The sequence below is a fragment of the Dermochelys coriacea genome, chromosome 6, assembly GCF_009764565.3.
Source record: "Dermochelys coriacea isolate rDerCor1 chromosome 6, rDerCor1.pri.v4, whole genome shotgun sequence".
In the NCBI taxonomy this organism is placed as follows: Eukaryota; Metazoa; Chordata; order Testudines; family Dermochelyidae; genus Dermochelys; species Dermochelys coriacea.
Genome location: NC_050073.1, coordinates 12,517,516 through 12,539,093, shown reverse-complemented (window position 1 = coordinate 12,539,093; position 21,578 = coordinate 12,517,516). Strand labels below are relative to the sequence as shown.

Below are 21,578 nucleotides of genomic sequence, written 5' to 3'. Positions count from 1 at the left end.
GTGACTTTTCGGCGGTGTCACTCAGTGCAATAGCAGCAGCAGCAGAGCCTAGATCGTCTAGGCATGTGCCACCTACCCTTGCTATGCCAGTGTTTGTGTTGCTAATACACTTCTTAATTATCCAGTCTATGGCAATGCCAAACAACAGTGGAGATACAATGCAGCCTTGCTTCACACCAGCATCCATGTTGCACCAGTCTGTTGTCGATTGTTCACCCTTAACCCCGTCTGCTGCACGTCGATGTGGCTACTGGTCCAAAGCCTCGATAAAGTGGGGAGGGTTGAGCTCAAGGGTACCCACTCACCCTGTAAAAACCCTACTGGTTATAGCAATGGAACCAGGCTACCACTCCAGTGAAAATGGCTGCTCAGCGAGAGCACTGTAGACCCCTCATGCTGCATGAAGGTTCCTGGTAAAAGCAAGTCTCTGAAAGCCAGGACCTTGGGACGTTTGATGCTGGCAGTAAGGAAACACTTCACATTTGGTTACTGGAGCATGAGAACAATGTCCCAAACATCAAAGATCTCGCAGATCGTGAGCGAGATGGACAACTATAGACTTGAAATTCTCTGGGCATCAGTGAGAGGAGACTGCCAGGTGCAGATAAAGAAGCACTTCCAGCAAGAGAAGAGACATTGCATTTATTCAGGTCATAGTGACAAGAAAGAGAGAGCAGTGCTCATTATGACAGAGTCTGTGAGGAAATATCACTCATCAGCCGGGAACTTATCAACCAACTACGACAAAGTGGGATTCTCTGTAATACTTTTATGACCCTTATGTGTGCCTTAGTTTCCCCGGTGTGTTGCATTCTTACCAGTGGGTGAAAAAGGACAGACAGGCTGCTCTCAGGGCAGGCTAAGAAACATAGGTGTGAATGCCGCTTACCTGTCTGAAACTGGAATGAGTCATTGGAGGAGGACTGGCTTAAGTAGACCCCCTAACAATGGGGATTCTGTGAGGACAATGGCAACCCCAGTTAGGGAGACCTTGGTACCTAGCAACCAATGACCACCTCTCTGCAGGAAGCCAAGCAGTGTTTTCCCAGCTGGCCAACAAAGAACTGCTGGGGAGTGTGGTGGAGGAGTAGACTGGGCTGCTGGAATGCGTCAGGGGCACACCTGGGAGTCTGACCTCGGAGACTGCGTTGTTTTCAACTATTTTATAAGACTGTGCTGTATAAGAAAGCTGCAGAGGTGCCACTCAGCGTGTAATGGATCTTCATTCGCTCACAGTGTGTGAACTAGCTTAGGACTCTCCCTGAGGCCACTTTTCAATTATAGGGGGGGTTCTGTTGCAGATGTCATGAACAGCTGAGTTTTCAAAGTGCTTTAAAATCCACTTATGTAATTAGCTAAGCCTGGAAATTGCTAGGACAGTAGAAGGTCCAGGGTAGAGTTTGTGGTTCAAATTTGGACTCATTGGGTCAAGGGGTTCCCACGTTACATCATTCCCCATCCACCACCTGAAAAACTTGCTTTCAAAACGCAATAGTCTAACCCTTCTTAGCACAGAGCTAAGAAAAGTCCAGTCCTCCTCCTGCCTGGTCAAACCCACAAACAAATACACGCTCTCTGTGTGTTTGGGGTGTGTGTGTGTATCTTAACTGTTGTATGGGGCCAGCCTGTATGTTGTATCCATATGATCAAGGGAGTGGTTGTGAGGTGTGTTCATTTGTCCCTCCTCAATCATGCACCAGGCTTAACTAAAACAGCAGCATCAGTCTGGGCACATGGGACTCCTGTTAGGGCTTTTGAAAATTCCAGGTGATCGGCCATGTCCTTCTCTCTGTCCTGCTCCTTTGTTCTTCCCTCCCAACTGGATAGTCCAGGTCCTTTGTCACCCTCACCACGTTTCGGAAAAAGCCAGGAGCACCCAGAGAATGGGGGGAAAAACAACCTCCTCCCCCTTTTCCCAGCCAAACTGTCATTTTGCCAGCACAAGCTTCTGAAAGTGTTGACTGGAATGGATAAGAAACTGGGACCATGACAAAATCTCTGTGAAACATCCCTGAGGACTCCCTCCCCCCCTGCCCCCACTCTGGAGAATGGGAAAATTCTTATGCATTAGCAGAAATTCTAAAAGTACAGCACTGTTTCTTGATACATGATCTTTATTAGACTCCAGCAAAACTGACACAAACACTCATCCAGGATAAACTGCTGTTGCAGATGGATACAGAAAAATGCTGACTTAATAGCTGTGGAGTTGTGTAAAATTACAAGCCCCTTGTAAATAAACACATAATAGTATGAACCATTGTAGCAGGACAGTTCCAGGGATGGTTCTTGAGTCTCCCCCCTGCACTGACTGACTGAAAAAGGGAGGTTACCAGACCCCTCCATCTCATAATCCCACATCTCTCCCTCCCTTAGGCCCTGATCCCCTTTCTCCCTCCTGCCCCTCCCCACTCCTCCCCCCAAACAACTACCCCATTGCACAGTGAGAACAGAGCAAACCCACCTCCTACTCTTAAGCCTCCTGCCTTCACGCAGGAGGGTTGGCCCTGACAATCTCTACCCAGCCCGTGCCAGAGATGTGGACATGTGCTGCTGGAGTCCCTGGGGATGGCAGAGTTTAATTTTAATAGGGGCAGGTGTTCTCCCACTCCCCAGCTGCTCCTTTAGCACGTGGCAGAGCAGCCAGGTCAGAGCTGCATTGGTACAGTGGCTCCCGCTCACCAGCTCTACCATGTCTCTTGTGACATTGCACTCTATATGATTTCATGAAAATATGCTAATGAGTGTGAATATAATGTAACTGGAATATGCTTCATGCAAAAGGTCTCTTTTAAGGTATCATTACAAAGCTTATAATCTACTGAGTGTGGCCATCCTATTTGTATAAATGTATCATTCTTGTATCTGAAACTAGAAATATGAAACATAATTCTGAGGTCCTATTGTAATTATGCAAAGTGTGGAGGCATTAATGGTGGTTTGGAATCTTGATGGATCCCATCAACTAGGACAATTAGCTGTAGATGGCTCTGTTTACTTGTAAGTCTTCCTGTATACATGTGTGCTGGCAAGTGGGTAATGAAGTCTTACAGTGATATGTGATCATGTCACCTGAATTGGAATCCATCTTTAACCTGGTGCTTTTCCATTTAGAAGAAGGGGTGGGAACCCAGAGAGGAACAAAGGATTCCCACCTTGTGCAAAATATATATAAGGGGGTGGAACAGAACAAAGGGGGTAGTAGTCATGAGAAATCCCCTAGCTACCATCTGAGATGGAACAAGGACTGTATCGGGGAAAGGACTGGGCCCAGACTAGGAAGGTGTCCAGTCTCTGAAAAAAGCCTATTGAAACATCCCTGAGGCTGAGATTTTATCTGTATTCAGTTTTCTTACTGTATTAGGCTTAGACTTGCATTTTTATTTTATTTTGCTTGGTAATTCACTTTGTTCTGTCTGTTATTACTTGGAACTAGTTAAATCCTACCTTTGGTATTTAATAAAATTGCTTTTTACTTATTAATTAACCCAGAGTATACATTAATACCTTGGGGGGCAGCAAACAATCTCTCTCTATCAGTGTTATAGAGGGCGAACAATTTATGAGTTTACCCTGTATGCTTTATACAGGGTAAAATGGATTTATTTGGAGTTTGGACCCCATTGGTAGTTGGGCATCTGAGTGCTGGAGACAGGAACATTTCTTAAGCTGTTTTCAGTTAAGCCTGCAGCTTGTGGGGGACAAGGTTAAGATTTGGATCTGTATTTGCAGCAGGCAAGCATGTCTAGTTCAAACCAGGCAAGGGACTGAAGTCCCAAGCTGGCAGAGAAAACAGGCTGAGAAGTAGTCTAGGCACACTGGGTGGCGGTTCCCAAGGGGGTTTCTGTGATCCAACCCGTCACATCTGTTTGACCAGGTCAGGTTTTGTGTCTTTCACAGCATCCAGCTCTGCCTGAATTTCTTCAGTTAAATACTTTTTCTCCAAGCTGTGGGGAAAACAGGGAAGGAAAAGGACATGTTAATTCTCTGCAGACACAACATCTGAGCCCACAGCCCCTGAAGCCCAGCGTGGCACCCACAGGATCTGTGTCACTGTCACTGCCCTGCCTCCTGAGCTCACTGCCAGCAGGTGCCTTTCCCTTGGGGGCGGGGAGGAGAAGCGCTGGTGCGGTCTGTAGCCTGGCTGGTTCCCCCCACACCCCATTGACACTGTGAGCTCTGGGCAGGGACAGCAATGTCCTTTCTTCACGTAAAGGGCTGGATTGCGCAGCCCTTGCTTGGGGGGTGAGCACTTACTGACACGGACAGTCCCATTGATCACTGTGGGGCTACTCAGCGCTCACAGGGAGCGGGGGCTGCAAAATCCAGCTCACAGAATCTCTCCATGGAAGAAGCATGATCTCAGCTCTCATGTGCTCCTCACACCCCCTCCTCACAGGCTTCAGTAACACACTCTTGAAGGGGGAAGAGTTTTTAGCAGCTGTTGTGGGGCTGCAAACTTGGCCTGACACTGCTGAAATGCAGGCGGGAGCTCAAACTCCACTCCAGCTGCAGGAAGACAGGACCATTTCACTTTACTTTTACAGCCAGTTCAGGAGAATGGGGTTTGTCTGTATGCAGCGAGTTTGGGAGAGCAGGAGCCAGGGCTCCAGTTCATAACATGGTGCTGATAAACCAAGGGCCAGCTCTGGCCAAGGCCGTAGGCATCAGCTAAGAACTGACAAACTCATAGCTGGAAGCCAGGCCAGCTGACTGGTATTTTAGTATCATTCAAAGGAAATGTTAAATGTATAAGAATTTGTTTAGTATTTGAACTTCATGAAAATCTGGTGGGATGTAGCATGCATTGTTTTCACTTATCTGTACCCTGTTCTAATGGAATAACAAGCATTTGCATTGAATATGCCTCTGTAAGGAAATAACTCATCAAACAAGAAAGAAGCTGTGTGTAATGCAAATTAAGAACTCTGACAGACAGGGCCGGATTTACACCTAATGCGCCCCTAGGCACAGCATCTTCAGCACCCCCCCACCCACTCAGAGACACCTCCACAGACTCCCCCACCACCACAACTGCACAGCACCCTGCACACCACCACCACCCACTGCCCAGCATCCCCCCCCCACAACCCCATCACCACAATTGCCCAGTGCCTCCTGCAGATTCCCAACTGCCCAGTGACTTAAACACAGACCTCCCTCACCTCCCACAACACCCCCAGTGCCCAGCACCCCCCACAAGCCACCCATTGCTCAGCACCCCCACCTCCCTCAATCCCCAGCACCCTCCCGCACCCCGACAAGTCCCCTCAGAGACCCACTCGCCTGTGGCCTTCCCCCCAGCCACACTCACCAGCCCCGCTGGGAGGTGACTGTATCTGCCTGGCTGAGCCGGCAGCCAGGGCCGGTCGGGGATCGCTCTGGCCCCTCGGGAACAGCGATGAGCCAGGCTGGAGCGGGAACAGGAGAGGTGGCCTACCCAGGCCGGGTTCCCTCAGGACCCACTTGCCTGGCATGGCCCCTTGTGTTGGTCTGCCGAGCTCTTCCCCTGCCATAGGGGGCTGCTTTGCTTTCCTGCTGGCAGGAGTGGCAGCAGGGCTGTGTGGGGCCATCTCCTGCTCAGCTCCCCTGCTGGGGCCTGGGAGTGGCAAACTTTGAATTTTTAGGTGTCCCTAGAATGACAGCGCCACGAGGCACGTGCTTAATTGAAAATCCGACCCAGCTAACAGAAAGGTGCTAATTCCTGCTCATTGATCTGTGTGTGAGATCAAAGATCAGTCTCTAAGTGCATTCCTCTTTTCCTATTAATAACTCATTTCTTTTTCTTGGGGTATGTCTACACAGGAATGTAAGCCTAGGGTTAGTGGGACTTGAGCCACCCGAGCTGTGTCTGGAAACCCTGAGCATCTACTCTGCAGTTTAACCCTAGGTTAAGAATTTTCTGACCTGTGCTTGAACCTAGGACTCTGGCACCCACATTGCAGTACACAGACCCCCGTCAGAGTAACCTTGTCCCAGAGTGCCTAGTGCCTGCTCCCCCTCCAGTGTCAACACTCCAACCCTATGAATGTGCTGTGCTCTACTTACTGCCCACCCTATTTCCTAACGGTGACGGTGCTGTTGATGGGATTCGGGTGCCCATAAGGACACACGAGTACAGAAACAGCATAATTAGCTCCCTTGGTGGCTGTCCCAGTAGAATGATGGCAGTTTGTCAAGATACTGACCTGCCATCTAATCTGAGAACTGGGCTCTCAACCTCTAGGCTGAGTCACACTGGCAGGAAAATGCCCATGTGCTCCTGTTCTGAGGATAATTAGGACGTCAGTTTCCAGGGCTGCCAAACTATTCACATGAAACTTTGCAATTCTTAATTTTTAAAGTGGGTCGTTCAATGAAGGTGTTTTTGTGTGGTTGTTTTTTTTATTTATCATACACATCGGCAAAAGAGTAGAGCGGAGTTTAAAAGTCAAAAGCTAGAGTAAAAAAAAAAAAATCTAGTTGTGGTGGGTTTTTTTAAGTCTCATGATTTTCGGGAGTCTAACTCATGATTTTTGATGTCTTAGATTCATAGATACTAAGGTCAGAAGGGACCATTCTGATCATCAGGAGGTCGGCCTCCTGCACAGCGCAGGCCACAGAATCTCACCCACCCACTCCTATGAAAAACCTCACCCATGCCTGAGCTATTGAAGTCCTTAAATCATGGTTCAAAGACTTCAAGGAGCAGAGAAGCCTCCCTGAAGTCAACCATGCCCCATGCTACAGAGGAAGGCGAAAAACCTCCAGGGCCTCTCCAATCTTCCCTGGAGAAAAATTCCTTCCCGACCCCAAATATGGCAATCAGCTAAACCCTGAGCAAGATTCACCAGCCAGATACTACAGAAAATTCTTTCCTGGGTAACTCAGATCCCATCCATCTAATATCCCATCTCAGGGGATTTGGCCTATTTACCCTGAATATTTAAAGATCAATTACTTACCAAAATCCCATTATCCCATCATACCATTTCCTCCATAAACTTATCGAGTAGAATCTTAAAACCAGATAGATCTTTTTCCCCCACTGCTTCCCTTGGAAGGCTATTCCAAAACTTCACTCCTCTGATGGTTAAAAACCTTCGTCTGATTTCAAGTCTAAACTTCCTGGTGGCCAGTTTATACCCATTTGTTCTTGTGTCCACATTGGTGCTGAGCTGAAATAATTCCTCTCCCTTTCCTGTATTTATCCCTCTGATATATTTATAGAGAGCAATCATATCTCCCCTCAACCTTCTTTTAGTTAGGCTAAACAAGCCAAGCTCTTTAAGTCTCCTTTCATAAGACAAGTTTTCCATTCCTCGGATCATCCTAGTAGCCCTTCTCTGAACCTGCTCCAGTTTGATTTCATCCTTTTTAAACATGGGAGAACAGAACTGCACACAGTATTCTAGGTGAGGTCTCACCAGTGCCTTGTATAACGGTACTAAAACCTCCTTATCCCTACTGGAAATGCCTCTCCTGATGCATCCCAAAACCGCATTAGCTTTTTTCACAGCCTTATCACATTGGCGGCTCATAGTCATCCTATGATCAACCAATACTCCAAGGTCCTTCTCCTCTTCCGTTACTTCTAATTGATGCGTCCCCAGCTTATAACTAGAATTCTTGTTATTAATCCCTAAATGCATAACCTTACACTTCTCACTATTAAATTTCATCCTATTACTATTACTCCAGTTTACAAGGTCATCCAGATCCTCCTGTATAATATCCCGATCCTTCTCCGAATTGGCAATACCTCCCAGCTTTGTATCATCTGCAAACTTTATTAGCACACTCCCACTTTTTGTGCCAAGGTCAGTAATAAAAAGATTAAATAAGATTGGTCCCAAAACCGATCCCTGAGGAACTCCACTGGTAACCTCCCTCCAATCTGACAGTTCGCCTTTCAGGAGAACCCGTTGCAGTCTCCCCTTTAACTAATTCCTTATCCACCTTTTGATGTTCATATTGATCCCCATCTTCTCCAATTTAACTAATAATTCCCCATGTAGCACGTATCAAATGCCTTACTGAAATCTAGGTAAATTAGATCCACTGCATTTCCTTTATCCAAAAAATCTGTTACCTTTTCAAAAAAAGAGATTAGGTTGGTTTGGCACGATCTACCTTTTGTAAAACCATGTTGTATTTTTTCCCATTTACCATTGACTTCATGTCCTTAACTAATTTCTCCTTCAAAATGTTTTCCAGGACCTTGCATACTACAGATGTCAAACTAATAGGCCTGTAGTTACCCAGATCACTTTTTTTTCCTTTCTTAAAAATAGGAACTATATTAGCAATTCTCCAATCATTCGGTACTACTCCTGAGTTTACAGATTCATTAAAAATTCTTGCTAATGGGCTTGCAATTTCAGGTGCCAATTCCTTTAATATTCTTGGATGAAGATTATCTGGGCCCCCCGATTTAGTCCCATTAAGCTGTTTCAGTTTTGCTTCTACCTCAGATATGGTAATATCTACCTCTATATTCTCCTTCCCATTTGTCATGCTACCATAATCCCCAAGATCCTCTTTAGCCTTATTAAAGACTGAGGCAAAGTATTTGTTTAGATATTGGGCCATGCCTAGATTATCTTTAACCTCCACTCCATCCTCAGTATTTAGCGGCCCCACTTCTTCTTTCTTAGTTTTCCTCTTATTTATATGGCTATAGAACCTTTTACTATTGGTTTTAATTCCCTTTGCAAGGTCCAACTCTACTCGACTTTTAGCCCGTCTCACTTTATCCCTACATGTTCTGACCTCAATTAGGTAGCTTTCCTTGCTGGTCCCTCCCATCTTCCACTCCCTGTATGCTTTCTGCTTCTTCTTAATCACCTCTCTAAGATGCTTGCTCATCCAGCTTGGTCTACAACTCCTGCCTATGAATTTTTTCCCCTTTTTTGGGATACAGGCTTCCGATAGCTTCTGCAGCTTTGATTTAAAGTAATCCCAGGCCTCCTCTACCTTTAGATCCATAAGTTGTTCAGTCCAATCCACTTCCCTAACTAATTTCCTTAATTTTTGAAAGTCAGCCCTTTTGAAATCAAAAAACCTAGTTGCAGATTTATTTTTGTTAATCCTTCCATTTAGTTTGAACTGAATTAGCTCATGATCACTTGAGCCAAGATTGTCCCCTACAACCATTTCTTCTATGAGGTCCTCACTACTTACTAAAGCAAATCTAAAATGGCATCCCCTCTAGTCGGTTCAGCAACTACTTGATGAAGCAATCCCTTAGCTATCGCATCTAGGAAAATCTGAGCCCTATTATTATTACTAGCACTGGTCCTCCAGTCTATATCTGGGAAGTTAAAGTCTCCCATGATCATGCAGTTTCCATTAGTATTTACTTTATTAAAGACATTAAAAAGGGCTCTATCCATATCCAAATTAGATCCCGGAGGTCTATAGCACACCCCAAGCACTATCGTAGGAGAGGCTTTACTAGTTTTCTTCCCCAATGTAATTTTGCCAGGACAGACTCTGTCTTATCCATTGCATCGCTTCTTATTTCTTTACATTCTACCTCATCATTGATATACAATGCTACTCCACCCCCTTTACCTTTGTTTCTGTCTTTCCTAAAGAGCACATACCCTTCAATACCTGTAGTCCAGTCATGACTACTATTCCACCATGTTTCTGTTATCCCTATAATATCTGGTTTCACTTCCTGCACCAGTAGCTCTAGTTCCTCCATTTTGTTACCTAGACTCCTCGCATTGGTGTACAAACATCTTAATTTTTGCTGTTTGGCCTCGCTCACATTTTGTACTCTATTAGGCACAGTCATTCTACAGCCAGTATAACCTATTAGACTAGTATCCACACCGCCCTTGCTCCTTATATACATTCTCCTACCCACGGCAGTATCCTTTCTTCATCTTCTTCCCTCTCAATGCTAAAATCTGGCGTGGAGATTTTCTGGACATCTCCCATCCATCTCCCCCTAATTCCTAGTTTAAAGCTCTCTTTATCAGTTGTGCCAGCCTCGATCCTAGAAGTCTATTTCCTTCCCTACTCAGATGAAGTCCATCCCGAGAGAACTGTCCTCTGTCCGTGAATGCCTCCCAGTGGCCATACATCCCAAAGCCCTCCTTATAGCACCACTGCCTAAGCCATCTGTTGACAGTCATAATCTTGTCACACCTTTGTTGCCCTTCTCTAGGAACAGGAAGGATCCCGCTAAAGATCACCTGAGCCTCAATTTCCTTAAGCGTCTTCCCCAGCCTAGCATAGTCTCCCTTAATACTTTCCAGCGAGAATCTAGCCGTATCATTTGTTCCCACATGAAGGATAATTAGGGGATTCTTTCCCGCTCCCTTTAGGATCCTTTTCAACCTCAGGTCTACATCCCGTGTCTTAGCACCCGGAAGACAGCACACCCTTCTATTCTCTGGATCAGCTCTAGTTACAGGCCTGTCTATTCTTCTCAATAAAGAGTCCCCGATCACATAGACCTGCCTTTTCCTGGTGACGGTGCTATTCTCCAGTCTCTTCCCTGTTCCCTCTGGCTGCAAGTTCTTTCCATTCCTGTTTTCCCTTATAATGTTCTTCAACCCATCCTGTATCCTCCTGGGGCTCATATTTGGTGTAGTCTCCCTTGACTCTTCCCCTTTTCCTATAGGACTAGCCTCTCTTCTCTTCTTCCTTACCCTTCCACCTTCAACAATACCTGCTGAGCCCCTTCGTCATTTTCCAACTCTGCAAACCTGTTCCTAAGCTCTATTTCTCCTTCACTAGCCCGTCTTTTCCTCTGCCTGGTTTTTTGAGTCACATGTTTCCACTGACCACTTTCCTCACCCAGTCTCTCCTCAAAATTCCCCAGCCCTGCTTCCATCCGTGAGTCTGAGCTTTTCCCTTCAGATACCTCATATCTTTGCTCCATCATCTGCTCAAACCCCTTCCTAAACTCAACCAGACTTTCCACCTGCATCTCCAAACCTCGGATCTTTTCCTCCATCAGCTCTATCAGACGACATTTCATGCAGAAAAAACTCTTACCGGTTCCCCCCTCCAGGATCATGTACATACCACAGCTTCCACATCCAGTCATCCTCAATGTGTCTTTCACTACAGGAGTCACTCCCACAGCTGCCTCTGTATCTGTCATCTCCTTCCCACCTAAATCCTGTTAATCTGGGAAACACAAGCCACACCAAAAAGACCACCCCCCCAGCAAAAGCAAACCCCAAACAAGCACCACAATCCAAACTCCCCTTACAAACTCCCACTCAAACTCCCCTGTTTAGAGCTCTGTTTGCTAGCTCCTGTGCCGCTGCAGCTGTTTTAATGTTGGTAGTAAAGGGTTGTTGGGGTTTTTTGGTCTTAAAATAATTGTGTCTGTAACATCAAAATATGCTGCATCTGGGATTTGCTAAAAACTACTGGGCTCTGTCCTCGGCTGCACCAACTTCACACTCAGCGCTGATGAGGAGACTGAAGAAACTGGTTATAAGCCACCTCTGCACTGCCCTGATCCTGGGCCAGGTGGGGAAGAAAACGGCCTCCTGTCCAACACAGAGGAACCTCAGCGCTGCCCTAAGTTGCCCCAGATGCTGTGCTGGCCTAGGAGAGGTGGAGCACTCTGCCCCGGACATACACCTCCATGCTCCTCCACACCCCATATATGGGGGAAGGGGGATGTAGGCAATAGGTGATAATGAGCTCGCTATACCTGCTTTCTACCACCAGAAGCTTACCCGGAATCAGGGGGATCCTTAGCTGCCCCTTTAGGGCACCTGCCAGGCTGCTTTCCCTGCTCAACAGGGGCTGAAGCCTGAGCCCACTACGTGCACTGTAGGATGTTGTGATCCTTCCCGGTACCCTGAGTTTAACTCACAACATCAGTGTTACCAGGCACAGACTAAAGGGAGCCAGTTGCTACTTACCCCAATCTCTGTAGTTTGCAGTTTGGATGTTTTAGCCCCTCACACAGCAGCCGCACTCCAGCATCTCCCAGAGAATAATTACCATGCAGGTCCAGCTCTGTCAGGCTCTGGCTGGTTCTGAGAACAGCAGCGAGATCCCCACTGCCAGAAGCTGTAACACCGCACTTCCACAAGCTGCAGGAGAGAGAAAGACAGAGAAGGGGTATTAACGTGTGAATGGGATTCATCACAGCTGGTTTGACAGGTGGCCCCACCCACGAGCCCCTCTGCCTGACCAATCAGCATCAAGAATGAGCCAGAAGTCCTGCTACAGACTCTGTCCCAAGTCCCACCTTTGTGCAATGAGAAACCAGCAGTGGGTGGGACTTCCTGTCTGAACTTCACCCCTTGCCCTTCACCAATCAAAAGTAGGAGTGGACTAGACACTTCAAACCTCTGCCACTAACCAATGAGGAATAAGGTTTGGGGTAAGACTCCTTCCTAAGCCCCACCCCTGTGCCCGTGCCCTTTACCTTGACCAACCAGAATTCAGAAAGTGTAAAAAGTTGCCCTTTAAGTCCTGCCCAGTCCACACTGATCAGTCCCGGAATGGTGCGACCCAATCAGAGCAGCCCCATCACTATAGGGGGGCTCTAGGGGAAGCCCCCTCCACAGGCAGCTGGGCCAGACTCAGAGCAGGAGCTGGGAGATCCTGCTCCTTCACGACTCCGACACTAGCTCTGCTGCTCCCCTGCAGGACACAGATGTCTCCTTTCTCTGCTCCCAGCTCTGACTCTCAGGCGTGGGGAGGGGAGGCAGCTGCAAGGCTCAGCACTGGCAGCACCGCACCCACCTTTGACTGAGACCAGGGATCAAAGCGGGGGAGACAAAGATAAGAAGATTCCCCTCGCAGGGAGTTCCCCAAGGCTTGGGGAGAGAAGAATCACTGAAAGGACGGTGACTGTGTGACTCTCTTGACAGGGCTTGTTCCAGAGTTTCTGGAGAGGTTATCAAAGCAGAAGTTCTGATGGTTTCTGTAACCCCCCTGCAGAGTCTGGGCTCCTGATGGAGCTGCCAGCCAGCTGAGTGGGTAACCATGGCAGCAGGCTGGTTCTGACCATGTGCAATTCAAGGACCACCTGCAATTATGGCTGTCTTTGTCCTCCTTCAAGGCCTGAGAATGAGCCCCCTGCACACCCAAGCATGGTCCCACCTCCACCTGCTAAATCTTGCACACACTTCAAGAAACCCCTTCCACCAGAGTTGTCACCTGCATGGCCTCCTTCATCACCTCATTTACCTTAAAATATTGTTACTCTGCCCAATGGAGAGTTGTGACGGGACCCCTGGGGTGCAACCTGTGACTGTGGGACTCCTGAGACCCTTTACTCACATTCTAGGTTGTCTCTCACAATGCCTTACTCGTGGCAATCAGCAAATTCCTGCAGATGCATACATGCATAATACATACATACATGCTGTCATAACCATACAGCTAAGGGTAGCCTAGAATTTCTCTTTACCTACAAAGGGTTAAGAAGCTCAGATATCCTGGCTGGCACCTGACCAGAAGGACCAATGGGAAAAGAAGGTACTTTCAAATCGGGGGGTGGGGAGGAAGGCTTTGGTTTTTGCTCTGTGGATGTTCTCTCGGAAGACAAAAGAAAGAGACCAAGCAAGTAATCCAGCTCCTACTGAAATGATATATACAATATTACAGAAATAGTAAGTAATAGCAAGAAATGCGTTAGATTAGCTTTTGTTTTAGATTGTGAATTTTCCCTATGCTTAGAGGGAGGTTTATCCCTGTTTTTTTATAACTTTAAAGTTTTGCCTAGAGGGGAATCCTCTGTGTTTTGAATCTGATTACCCTATAAAAGTTACCCTCCATCCTGATTTTACAGAGGTGCTTCTTTTACTTTTTTTTTTCTTAATAATAAAGTTCTGTTTTTTTAAGAATCTGGTTTACCTATTTGGTTGGTAGATTATTCTCAAGCCTCCCCAGGAAAGGGGGTGAAGTGGCTTGGGGGGATATTTTAGGGAAACAGGAACTCCAAGTGGTCCGTTTCCTGAATCTTTGTCTAACTCACTTGGTGGTGGCAGCAGTACCCATGCAAGGACAAGGAAGGATTTGTGCCTTGGGGAAGTTTTTAACTTAAACTGGTAGAAATAATCTTAGGGGGTCTTTCATGCGGTCCCCACATTTGTACCCTAGAGTTCAGAGTGGGGAGGGAACCCTGACACACGCATACATACATAATACAGCATGGCAAGAAAATCCTCCAAATATGAATGATTAACCTGTTGAATTGGAGATCGTTCACCTCCCAATGACTTCAAAAATATCTGTGTCAATTACCTTTGGTAAATGAAATATCAAACAATCATTCGTTTTCTGATATAGCTGTAAAACTAATCTGAAAAGTTTTCAAAAGAAATCACTTTAAAAATGTATAGTGTAGACTTTCTAAAAGTGAAACTTACATCTATCTCTGAGTTCTGAAGAATATGTATTAAGATTATAACAACCAACAGGAATGCACTTTTACATAGAAAACCATGATTAAATCAAGTCTTCCTTACTATTGATTTAAATCATAATTTAAAATCAAATCCACCCTGGAAAGTGGTCACATAAACAAGCAATTCCTGCAGAAATACACCTACGGTCATGCTCTGCTTTGCTCATGCCTCAAACCTGATATTGAGAGTAAGCAGGGTGGAGAAAAAATGATGTTTCTCTTAATAAAAGAATCACAGATGTTGTCTGATTTTTTAACTTAAATCAGATTAATTTAAATTAGATTTTTTATTTAAATTAAATATATTTTGCTTTTAAAATAAACATTTAAAATTAAATTAGAAATTATAACATCCTGCGTTAAAGCATAAATTTACTGTAATCTGTATATAAATAATTGAAATTAAATAAAAATGATATGCAAGAAGTATGTGTTTGCTGATAAGCTGGTGGAAGTCACCAGCTGAGCACCTGGAAGCCCTGAGAACACCGGCTCGAGATAGGGATCAGTTTCTGGCTCCTGCTGCAGAGCTGGAAACTCTGGAAGCCCCAGCTCCCTACCTCCAAGGTTACTGGTTCAGTCACTGTTCTCAGGGCTTCTAGGTTCCCATGGCTTCTAGATTCTTGGCTCACCATCAATCCACTAGAGCTGACAGGGAGCCAGGTGTCTAGAAACCATGGGAGCTATGGCTGAGCTAAGAGTGGTTTTCAACCTTTTTGGTCTCAGAACCCATTTGTAAACCTTGATGGCCTGTCACAACCCAATAAATAGCTTTAGTGCAAAAATGTCCTCTTAGGATACATTTCTAATCCATGATATAGAATATACACATTAATATAATAAGTACTAAATGCAGCAATATTAAAATACAGCACTTAAGTATTTGTTGTATAAATCCTACATTCCGAGCATTGCAACCTGTCAGAATGTGTCAAAGGGTCGCATGGGAGGCCCTGACGTGGGGAGGAGGGGAATCACGTCCTAGTCCTGGGGGGGGCGGGGGTGAGATGCCGTGTGGGGTGTAGAGCCCACCATGCACTCATCCCGCAGCAGTGGCTCCTGCAGCTTCAGTCCTGCAGAGCTGGCTAGCTCCCAGATCTGGGTGTTGCGACATGGTGCCTGGGGTCACAGTGCCACCAATCAAATTTGAGTGAGCTCCCTGTGATGACAGAAAGGCAGCTGGGCCAAACCAGTGGTAAAACTTTGACTGTTTTAAGGAGAGAGCAAAATCAAGTCTCCAGGGACAACTGTTTAGAGAGTAACTGATAATCAGTATTATAGGAGGTGGTGTATGAGAGAGGTCCCTCTGCACCTCCCCTTCCCGTGTGTGGGTCAGAGAGAGATCACTGAATCAGGCTTCGCCCTGTCCACAAAGAGAATGGCAACCCCTGTGCTTACAGTGGAATAACAACCCAGAAAACCTCCCCTCTGCAATCAGCAAGCCGATCAGTCTCGTTGCCTGCATCTGGGTGCGTCTCTAGCAAAAACTAAATGTCTATCTTTTTCTGGGACAGGAACTCAAAAAGAGCCCTACGTTTTTTCACGTTCCTGTGCACATTCACATTCAGAGAGACACATACAAAAGTATCCCTCAGACCAGTACTCATCAGAAAAAATAAGAAAAAAAGTCAGAAACAGAAAAAAATACCCCAACCAAACCTCAAACAAAATCACCACGCGTTTCCATATTCATTAATCCCAATGTTTCCACTGGTCAAAGACGCACGTGATTTGGTGACCATTTTATTTATTCTATACCACTTTTGTCTGAAAAACTCAGACACTAGAGGCACATCTCATAGTATATTGATCAGGCAATAAAAACAAACAGATTAAGATCAGGAAACCAACTTGCTACTTTTACACCACGTTTCCCTTTAGTCTCATCCAGAAACCTACCAGTAGCGTCCGGGCTGCATTCCCCCCGCCACCAGTCATGGAGTTCAGAACCCAAAGGATCCATGAGTTTGTCATCCTACACACTCAGACTCAGACTCACTACTGACCATGGAGTGGAGGTGGGGGACCTCAGAGAGACCGGACGGAGGGGGCTGCTGGGACTGAGGGGCAAAACTAATACCTGAGAACTCCCCATGGCTCCAATCAAAGACCCACCCTCAGCAGCACCCACAGCCACCATCTGCTCCCCGACTGCACTGACTAAGCTAATCCACTGGGGCCTTCACTGGCTGGTTTTTATTCTGGAGTTTTGCCAGCAAGCCCAAATCCACAGCCAAAGCTGTGGAAATCACAGTGAGGCTCAGCCTACAATTCTCAGACAGGTTCAGGCTGAGTCCACTGAATCAGAAGCCACAGAACCAGTAATAAAATCTCCCCCCAGGTGTAAAGGGGCCACTAACCCCCTCCCCTCCAGAACCAACATCCCCAGAGATATCTGGAGCCTGCTGGCCCTCAGTTCCTCCTGCAGCTGCCCCACCCTGCGCTTTACTCTTGGAACCCCCCACATTGCCAAGCACAGGGTCACCAGGGGCAGCCTGCCTCTTCTTAGGGCACTGATTGACTCAATGTGTCAGACTCCCACAACGAAAACAGGCCATCTCTTCAGGGGCAACAAACACAGCGTTGCCACACTTCCCAAACCTATACTTCAGAGACACTTTAAATACTTTATCAGGTATCAGAGGGGTAGCCGTGTTAGTCTGGATCTGAAAAAGCGGCAGAGTCCTGTGGCACCTTATAGACTAACAGATGTATTTGGAGCATAAGCTTTCGTGGGCAAATACCCACTTCGTTGGATGCATGTAGTGGCCACTCCAATACGTCTGTTAGTCTATAAGGTGCCACAGGACTCTGACGCTTTTAAGTACTTTGGAAGCACTGTTTAATATCATATAGATCTGCCTACAAAAGGACAAGGCAGACTGAACCTCTGGGCTTTACAGCCCAAAGAAATCCTCCTAATAGGGCTAGAGATCTTACCATAACTCACCAGGGCTTTGCCTAGCTGATCATTCCAAAAAATGAAGGGACATTAGAAACAGCGACTTCAACAGCCAGTTTTGAAAGGGGCACAACAGGGACAAAAACACCCTGTACAGCAATCCTCTCCACAACCATCTGCTCAGGGAGGCTAAGGGTGGCAACAAACACAACAGCCTTGCTCATGTGTAGAATCATAGAATATCAGGGTTGGAAGAGACCTCAGGAGATCATCTAGTCCAACCCCCTGCTCAAAGCAGGACCAATCCACGTTCTTAAACCCAGTGACCTTCCCCATAGCTAGAACATGCTCCTCCACAGCGGCAGAGTCTGGAGGCAAAATCCAAACCCCATAGCCACATGTTAAACTTCAGAATCTGCCACAAACTGCAGTGTTTGTCCTCTAGGCCCTGGGCTGGCAATCGCAGCCCAGAGAGTACTCAAAAGGCTGCTAAGACAAAAGAAATCCTAAAATAAACCCACAACTACCAAAAAATTAAACAAAAAAAATCTTTTCCCCAAAACACGGAGAACAGCAAAGCACACTCACTCTCAACCTGATCACAAATCTCCTCCCTTAATTTGAAACTATTGGTCAATATTTCAGAGTAGCAGCCGTGTTAGTCTGTATTCGCAAAAAGAAAAGGAGTACTTGTGGCACCTTAGAGACTAACAAATTTATTAGAGCATAAGCTTTCGTGAGCTACAGCTCACTTCATCGTAATGCATCCGATGAAGTGAGCTGTAGCTCACGAAAACTTATGCTCTAATAAATTTGTTAGTCTCTAAGGTGCCACAAGTACTCCTTTTCTTATTGGTCAATATGTTTTTAACCCTTATGTGAGATTTTCCAGCTCCTGAAACTCTGATCTGAACCTCTAGGGGGCCCTACCAAAAAGGATTACAGTGCCCCTGGACCCCATGCTCAGCATGCTTGGAGTCAGGACTAAGAACAGAACAAACAAGGAGCCCCGTCTGGGCCTAGTTTGAGAAGCTTCTGCATGGGATGATCAGACAAGCCGTCCACCAGTCCAGTGACAAGCCAGAGCTACATAGACCCCAACAGCAAGTTAGCAGGGAAAAGGGCAGCCTGACAAATAAAGAGGGTTTAAAGTTGGAAGCTAGAAGAGAGACTGTGCAGATCACGGAGACCCTGCTAAATTCCCACTCCCCCCAGAAGGAGTTTGTATTACTCTGAGGCTGTGACTTCAGGGATATGGCAGCTTCAGCAGCGCATTGACCAGCATCCAGAGAGAGAGAAGTTCTTACCCAGCACAGGTTACCAAGAGCCAGCTGAGATCCCAAGGGATTCCAATGAACCTGGATGGAGTCAGGAGAGGAGCCTGCCCTACCGAGGCATGAATTAAAAGGTGACTTTTGTTTTAGTCAGCCACCACCATAGCCCTGCAACTCTCCATCTCAGGACTCACGACCTCAGCACCACCATCCACCTTAAGAAGGTGCCAGGGAGGGAGGTGGGGTTACAGGAGTTTGTGAGCATTAGGCTGCAGGAAATTGGGTTAATGATGTTTCTTAATTATTAGATCATCTTAACCTTCCTGCCCCGATCCTATTTTCCTGTGACCAATACAGTTCACTTTTCTGTTATAGTGTTATTCTTGGTTATTTTTCTTTGCTAAGGTTTATTTTATTTACTCTATTGTCCCGTGTACTGGGCTTTATGCTTCTTTCCAGTTTGAAGTATTACCATGGATTTATCAAAGGACAGCCACCCTGTGCATTGGGCACAGTGAAGAGTCTGAGTGGAGGCACCAGGACCCAAAAAAGAAAAAGAACTCAGAACCTGACCCATGCAAGGGGTGGAGAAAAAATACCCCAAATACTGGTGATAGCAAGTGCCTGGGAGAGAAAAGCGACGAAGGGCTACATTATACATTATAATAAAAACAAGCTTTAAAACCCAGAGACGTGTTTAAAAGAAAACCTGAAGGAAAATTAAAAAAAAAATAAATGTAGCTAAAAGTTGTTTTGTTAAGTTTGTCAGGGATCAAAGTGTTGTCCTCAGTTAGCATTTAAAATAAAAATCTCTTTAGTCCCAGCCTGAAGAAAAGGAAGAAAAGGCCTTTCATGCTGGTTTCTTTGTTTTTGAAAGTGACTCACAGGGACTGAGTCCTCATTTCAGAGTTAGGTTCAAAGTATTTTGAAAGTAATGAACTCAATGATCAAACTCATCCAACAGTGGAGCTGAGCAAAAGTCAGATTTTCCATCCAGCAAAGAAATTCTGATATTTCAACATTTGTTTTCATCCCAAAGCATGACAAAAAGATGAGGTGTCAATTTTTATGGAACAGAAATTAAAAATATATCAATTTAGAAATGAAGAAACTTTTTGTTTCAGCCCTTTCAACCCAGATGAAATATTTTGCATTAAGCTACATTTTCCTATAGTTGTGCATTGCCTCCTGTAATTGTAGTATTGGAACCTGATGCATCCATTCTCCCCTGTACCTAGGGCTCCTGCATGGACTAGGTCTCCCATGATGCATCATACTTGTTGGTCAGAGGAGAGCCCACATTGCACTAGGGGAGATGTAGACCTCCAGGGAGCCTGGCTCATAGAAATAAGATGACCTGAGATACAACTCCCGTAAGGCAATGTGCTAATAGGGACATACAGTTTAATGAAATGTTTTGGGCCAGTTTAACAAAAAAACATTCTCACACAAAGTTTCTATTTTGTGGAAGCTGCATTTTCCTTCAAGAAATCATTCCAGTGGTAAATTCTTGATCAGCTCTAGACAATAGTCTGCACATCCCAATAGCTGCCAGAGCAAATTCTTCTAGTTTAAGTATTGGAGCATAAAACGTACATGGTCAAGTAACAAATTCAGTTACTGCTACAGACCTGTAGGTCTCACTCCTCAGGATGGAACAGGATGCTGCAGATCCACTGAGCAGAGGGATCTGCTGCAGTGTTGTGACTCCAGCAGCTAAGAGGAGGAGTGGAAAATAGATGTAGTGGTAAATACTCTGAGATGGAAAATCACTGACAGTGGGTGGGTGGTCTTTGATAGCAGGTGATAGTTCCTGTCTGTTGCAGGCTCTGTAGTGGAGACTGGCACCTCCTGATCATCAAGAGGGAAGAGAAGGAAGAGGCTAAACAAGACTGATGGTGGGAGTAAAAGGATAAAACGAACAGTGCTGAGATGAGTCCTATCCACCTACAAACTGATAGGGAGAGCTCTGAGACCTTGAGAGAGGCCTGGTGGCAGAAGCACCTCAGCCCTACAGGCTGTGGATCTGATGTTCTTGGGACAAAATAGGGAAACCTGCATTGGGGGTTAGTGGCATTAACCCCAAACCTCCAGTGAGGGACAGCGGCTGGTGCAACAGGAGGCTGATTTTGTGGCTCACTCTGCTGGTGCTTTTCCAGAGGTCTCAGCATCCAACGTGCAGATCCTTTGAAAATCTGGTGGGAAGTAACACAATGGGAGCTGCTGGGTGCTGAGCAACTTTGAAAATCTGGCCTCAAGTCCTCAGAGTTCCCCAGAACCTCAGAGGCCTGGGATGGGGCTTCTACCTTGAAAGCAGACAAAAAAGAGCGGAAACGTATTGAAAGAGAAAAAGGCCACAGCTTTCCCCAAAGGATTTAGTTTTTATAATGAATCCAACACTGGCACCTGCTCTCACCAGCCCTGTTTAGAACTGTAAACACACATCCCCATCCCCAGCAGACTGCACTTCAAAGGGTGTTTCTTCAAACTGGTGGTGGCTCTCAGCTGGGAGCACATTCAGCCCCAGCCCTAGGAACATCAAAGGCAGAAGCCACCATAGCTTGGGCTGAAGCTTAAATGCAAGCTGAGCATTTCTGCTCAGATGGGAAGGTTTAGAATCTTCAGAGTCCTGGGGTCTCTTTGTTTTTATTAGTTATATATATGAAAATTCAAGGTGTCAAAAATTATTAGAATGATCTATAAAATGGGCTGTTAGCTGAAGGGTAAGAATGAGCTCTTTTTAACGCATTTTTATTAAAAGTGTCTGTCTGTCTGTCTGTGTGTTCCCTAAAACACCAGGGGGCTGAGGAGCTAATTGTCGGGTGTGGGCTCAGCTTTACTTAGTTTCCATCTTCCAGACATGCTGGTGCATATTGTGAGCAATTGACACGGGTGCTGGAGACACTGAACTCTCAGCTTCTCCCTGTAGCTACCAGGAGCAGTCTCCAGCCATGCATCCTGTCAAGTTGTTTACATAAAGGACTTCTGTAAACACGCACAGGAACCCAAATATTACTTA

At 45.9% G+C, this 21,578-nt stretch overlaps 1 protein-coding gene across 3 annotated transcripts in view; it reads right to left on the bottom strand.

The window, feature by feature from the left end:
* LOC119857533 (NACHT, LRR and PYD domains-containing protein 3-like) overlaps positions 1 to 21,578 on the bottom strand; it is a 296,613-nt gene that overhangs the window by 132,321 nt on the left and 142,714 nt on the right. For 2 of the 3 annotated variants that reach the window (XM_043516755.1, XM_043516756.1), the window contains one exon: positions 11,883 to 12,056. In XM_043516755.1, the coding sequence (XP_043372690.1) occupies positions 11,883 to 12,056 (174 nt within the window). Of the gene's footprint in view, positions 1 to 2,096; positions 3,948 to 11,882; positions 12,057 to 21,578 lie in introns of those variants that run through there. The other variant, XM_038406613.2, reaches the window with a different exon arrangement.